The sequence below is a fragment of the Vigna unguiculata genome, chromosome 7 (genome assembly GCF_037176805.1).
Source record: "Vigna unguiculata cultivar grain cowpea cultivar isolate G323 ecotype 2 chromosome 7, ASM3717680v1, whole genome shotgun sequence".
Lineage (NCBI taxonomy): Eukaryota > Viridiplantae > Streptophyta > Magnoliopsida > Fabales > Fabaceae > Vigna > Vigna unguiculata.
This window is the reverse complement of record NC_140798.1, coordinates 34,419,979-34,426,236: the sequence shown is the minus strand read 5'-3', so window position 1 is coordinate 34,426,236 and position 6,258 is coordinate 34,419,979. Positions and strand designations below refer to the sequence as shown.

General features: G+C 34.1%; 1 protein-coding gene across 1 annotated transcript; it reads right to left on the bottom strand.

The window, feature by feature from the left end:
• Positions 1-3,274: 3,274 nt before the first annotated feature.
• Positions 3,275-6,258, bottom strand: LOC114190533 (Pentatricopeptide repeat (PPR) superfamily protein). The gene has a single exon (XM_028079459.2). It carries the CDS (start codon positions 6,042-6,044, stop codon positions 4,158-4,160), a length of 1,887 nt encoding a protein of 628 aa, XP_027935260.1. The 5' UTR covers positions 6,045-6,258; the 3' UTR covers positions 3,275-4,157.

Sequence of the window (6,258 nt, the reverse complement as noted above, 5' to 3'; positions counted from 1 at the left end):
AAAGTCATTTAAATTGAGGCCTACACATCTGATGTAAATGAGAACTTTTTATTTTATGCCTGACGTATAAGGTCAGATGTAAATGAATTTTTAAAATGTTGTATTTAACTTTTCTTCATTACTTATTTTCCAAAAACTTGAGTGAGCAACTTTTCTCTTATTCGATGATGATCTTAAATGTGATAGAGGTTTCATTGGTGACCAAAATAACTCATTTCTTTATCTTTTATCGGTTATTTTTTGTGGAAAGTCGTTCTATCAAATTGTATATGTGTTCTGTATTGAAACTAATTGTCATCTTTTACTTTGTTCACATTATAAGGTTTGATGTAAATTTACGTCATCCTCGTAAAAGTTATTAACCTACGTAAAAAGCCAAAAATATTGAATATAAAAAGTTTCTTTTGTGATAATGCTCCTTCTACCTCCCTTTGTGCTTTATATTGAAAATTTTCTTATATTTTCTGGAGTCCATTCTTACATGGGGTGGGATATTTTGGGTGAGAAGTTTTTAGGACTTTGAATTGAACAAAGTACCTTTTGATGTAATGTAATGGTGTTTTATTAGGAGGTGATGCAAAACGAATATCTAGTGGGAGGTGGAGGAAGATGGAGGAGGTGAAGGGAGGAAAAAAAAAGTTTAAGATAAAATTTTATTCAAATTTTGACACGTGATATTTTTAAATGAGATTAATACCAATTTAATAAGACTAAATTAATTATATTTAACAAAGTATATATATATATATATATATATATATATATATATATATTTTTAAGTCAGTATTATAAATTTATACGTGGTGAATTTATTTTAATGGTAAAAATTTATATTAATAAAAATGTATTGATATTAATATAATGTATTGTATCCAGGTATAATTGGTTTCAGACCAGGAATATACTGTATGTAGTTACATTTGATTAAGTTTAGACAAAAAAAGATAGGTTAGATAAAAATAAATTGCTGGAATAAAATAAAGTAAAAATTTAAAATATCGAACAAAAGAGAATAGAGAGAAAATTGATACATATATAATGAAAATATTACAATTATTTTAATATTTTTGTTTTTAATAATGTCTCCAAAAACATTACTATGTATTATTATACTAATGAAATCGTGTCATGATTTAAAAGCCTCTAAAAATCATGATATACTACTTTATCATAGGAGGTTAACATCCTAAACTTATAATATTTTAGTTGTCTTAAGTTTTTAATATAAGAGTGACACAAAACATTTGTTACTCACCACTAGAGTCTTGTTTATGTGATTAGACAACAATAAAATTAAAATACCTCTTTTAAAGTGAATTTCGTGTTTATCATTACTACACACGACAATACACCATCTTGAGTATCCATACATCAGATGTCAAAGGTTCATGCACCACCTAATCAAATCATCCATCTAGGGTTAAACCCTACATACATAGGCTACCTCACAAGAAAAAGATAAGACACAAATTCATACCTAGTGACGGGCAATGAATATAAATTTTATGAAAATGAGTATAATCCAACATGCATTCACCCTATTACCATCCTTACTTTTAACTGAGTGACAATGTATATCTATAATACTTTAGCTTTCAAACGGGTAGAAGGTATACTAATTAAAATAACCTTAATGTTTAATATTTTTTTACAAGTTGATAACATGTTCCGATTTGTGCGTAATTGTCATTTAATATCATTATAGATGTTGTAGTTATCATAAAATTTTAATGGTGTGTTTTTGTTACTTAAGGTTATGTTTTCTTTCCTCTTGTTCTTTATTTTCTTTTAATTTTGTAAGAAAATTATTTAGTTAATATTTAACATAATGCAAAAGTGAGTATGGGATAGGTATGAATATATCTAGGGGTGGCAAAATAGGTTAGTCCGACCCGTTTTCATCAGGTTATCTGGGCTAGCATGTCAAACAGAACCGGGTCAATAATCACAACCCGTCGCGTACAGAACAGGCTAACAGGCTGGGTCGGCCTGGCCCATCCACTTTTTTTTTGTTTTTTTTTAATTTGTTTTCAAATTTTTTATTTTTAAAATTTGTTTATGTATACATATAAATTATTATTAAAGATATATTTAATCAAATAAAATATTTTTTAAACTTTTAATTGATTAGTTAATATTTTTAATTATACAAATTAAAATAATTATTATATTTATATGTTAAATTATTCAATTATAACTAATAATCGACACTTAATTTGTAGGTGTTAATGATTTAAATTACAATACTATTATATATTTACACATATAAAAAATATAATATAAAAAATTAACATTTTTAATTACTTTTATTTTATTTTATTTGTTTAAAACGGGTCAACAGGTTAGGATGAACTGGCCGATCAACTTGACAAACTGAACCAGAACAGACTGATATGTTGAAATCTTTAACCCAACCCGTCTCTTTTAACACGGAATAACAAACTTATCCGTTAGGCCCAATCCATTTTGTCACCCCTAAATATACCCATTACCTTACAAAAATAAGTATAAGACGCAATTCATAGGAGAAGACACAGTTCATATTGTGGGGGAAGAAGACATAGGATGAATATGAATCTTTACTTTGATGATAATGAATTAATTAAACTTGCTCCTAACTTATTACTATCACTACTTTTAATCAAGTGACAACGTATATGTATAATAATTTGATTTTTAAATGGATAAAAACTATACGGAATAAAATAAGCTTATTGCTTAATATATCTTGCAAGTTCATAACATGTCTCGATTTGCTAAAATTGAATATAATTACTCCATAGCAAATAACTTTGATAGCAAATATGATTAAAATCTAATTATTTTTCTATAAAATCATAAGTGGGGGATTATCATTCCTAATACTAGTATAAACACAGGCACTATATAGCGCCTGTGTGTACGCATTTTTTGAATTATATTAATAATTGATGATATTGTAATGTTATTAAGTTAATAAACAAAATAAAAGTATATTTATAAAAAATAAAATAAAATGTACAGAGAAAATAAGAGAAAAATAACTGTTGATGAATAATAAGAAAAAAAAAGAAAAAGGTAAAGTTGGAATTATGAAATGTGAACACAGATACTTCTAAGCATTGCGAAATTATCATGCATATCTCAAGTCTACTGATATGACACAGTGACTCTCATGATTTAATCTTTATTAAAGACACCTTTGAATGTTAAAAAAATAAGATATATTTAAATTGTATTTGATTTCGATTTCTAAACAATACGATACTATTAACATGTCGAAACAACCTACTCATTCAAGGAGTAAGGGATGTATGAAGCTTCACTTTCAAAATATCTTCTTATTCTCACAAACAACATCAAGATGTTTAACCATATGCTTCTCACAAGCAAAATTTTCAATGATAGTTTGTCCTTCGTTTTTTAATTAGAATGTTATTATCTATAAACTATAAGAAATTGGTAACACCTGTTGTCAATTAGTACCTCAATTCTCACTTAAGTAACAGGAAACTGACAAAAAGGAAGGCTGACAGAAGTAGTATCCCAGACAAGCTTATTGGGTTGTACAAGTCATCTACAAAATGAATGAAAGCACCCTTTGAATTTTCTATTTTGGAGAACGAATGCTGGGATTAAAATTTTTGGTATGTGGACAAAATTGGAGGGCATGTCATTGTTAGGGAAACTGTTTACGGTGTCGGGCAACAAAGTCAGTCACCTCCTTTGGAGGATTTCCAGGAAGCCACAGAAAACAAAAATGCTATTGCCAATTGAAGGATGCCATACACTTTTTTCCACTGGAAGTTGCACTTGACCATCTGGTGATTGATTTAAGTAGCACATGCTTGACTTTCTTAAAGGTTCAGGACGAGTCTTGTATGCGAAAAAGAATAGTTCTTCATTGGAAGTTAGCCTCATCATGCTATAGAATAGAAAACCATTGCACATCCCGTGCCAGTGGTTGCAATCTTCCTTTTTCAAGCTGAGCGGATTCACAGTTTTTTTTCCCCCTATTTTCCTAAATAATTGGGTTGTGCATATTTATAGAATTTCTCAACATGCATGCATCGTCCTCAGTCCTCCTTCCTCACTAACAGAAACAATCACTTAGGTGAGTTCAGACATCTGAGTACTATCGAAAGCAACTTTTGATAAATACAGCAGCTGCATTGGTTTCACCAGTAGTCCTTGCATGAGCAGATCCCATCTCTGAAATGATGAAAGCGAGTGGCATCTCTAACAATAAATTGGCGATTAACAATCTTGCTAACCAACTTAATGAACAGATGACAATGCACACACACTCGCAAGTTTTTCATGACAGTAATTTCTGTTCCACTCTTAGAGTTCAACAAAGCAAATGCAATTGCCAATTTTTCACTGTGCACCCCTGTACCAATTAAGAGTTCTTCACTTCTTCCTTGACATTTCTCATCTGGTGAAAGAATCTCCTTCACAAGATTTTCCAATTTATCTAACATCCTATATATTTCCTTACTTCGAGGATGGCTCACATCCCCCGAGTGAAAAAGATGCATTTTTCCCTTATATTCCACATAGCTGTGTCCTGGATCCTTCCTAAGCTTTCTTTCCCTCATCATGACTCTAACCCTTAAAACCCCCTCTAAGTTGTTAGCATCAGTGTATATATTGGACAACAAAACATAGTAACCTATATTCATGGGTTCAAGCTCAACAACATGCTGAAAGGCCAACTCTGCTACCTTCACATTCTTATGAATCTTGCAAGCACCCAGAAGGGCACCCCAAACAGCACCATCAGGTTTCACCTTCATTGACATTATGAGACCCACAGCCTCCTCCAACCTACCTGCACGGCCTAATAGATCCACCACACAAGAGTAGTGCTCCGGACCAGGCTGCAAACCATACTTCATTTTCATGTCTTCAAAATACTCCAAACCCCTATCAGTTAACCCGGCATGGCTGCACGCCGAAAGAACACTCACAAATACCGTCTGATCCGGCTTAACACCTGACTTAACCATCTCATCAAAAAGCTCTATCGCAACTGCCCCCTGGCCATGGATCCCATACCCACCAATGATTGCCGTCCAGGAAACCAAACTCTTCTCCCCCGAGCAATCAAAAACCCTGCGCGCCTGAGTCAGGTTTCCACACCTAGCATACATATTCACAAGCGCATTCCTCAAAAACGGATTAGAATCAAAACCTAACCGCTCAATCTCGCGCTCCACCTCACGACCAATTCCTTGTGCTCCAAGGTTTGCACAAGCTGACAGAAGCCCCAGAAGAGTAACAGCATCAGCATTCACCCTACTCAATTTCATCTCATTATAAACCTCCAAAACACTCCTAGCATGCCCGTTTTGCGCGTACCCAGAAATCATAGCATTCCATGTAATCAAATCCCTGACAAACATTTCGTCAAACACTTGGCGTGCAACTTGAACCTCCCCACATTTCACATACATGGTGACCAAACTATTCGCCACAGCCAAATCAGTCACAAACCCAAACCTAACAACACACCCATGAAGGCACGAGCCAATTTTCAAATGGGTAGCCACGGAACAACCAGAAACCAAACTCAACAGTGTAACAGCGTTAACACTAACGTCACCATTAACGTACAAACCGTCCTCCACCTCCCTCCGCATTTGACGAAACAACTTGACAGCGTCAAGAGGATTGGAGTTGAAGGAATAACCGGAGATCATTGCATTGTAGCAAATGGTGGGGTTTGGCATTTCATCGAAAACCTTGCGCGCGTGGTGAGGGAGGGAGCATTTGGAGTAGGTGTTGATGAGGGAGGAGCGGGTGTACGGGTCGGGTTGCGAGCCGGTTCGGATGACATGTGCATGGAGCTGGGAAGCAGTGAGAGGGAGAGAGAGAAAGGCGCAAGATTTGAAAAGAAAGGGGAAAGTGAAGGTGTTGGGAAAGAATGAAGAACGGAGCATATGACGGTAAAGGGTTAAAGCTTCCCTGTATTGCCTTTGCTTCGATAGCTGCCGGAGCTGGTTGTTCCACGCCGTGGTTGGGTTGGTGTACGGGGAATAATCAGAGTCCCACATCGGCATTAATGAAATAGTAGGCAGAGGGGAATCCTAAATAGAATGACAAACTCAAACCACAACCTACGAATTCAACACCTGAGCCAATTCTTAGTTTCATTTTTCTTTTCCAACACCAACCATGATTCTGTGAGCAGTGATCCAAAATAACAAATGGAAAAAAAAAAATTCTCTATTTTCTTGTTTGGTAGGAGAAGATGGTGAATGTTTTTTGACAAGA

Coding starts and splice junctions, on each gene's coding strand:
- LOC114190533 (XM_028079459.2), bottom strand. CDS start 6,044: ATGCCGATGTGGGACTCTGATTATTCCCCGTACACCAACCCAACCACG.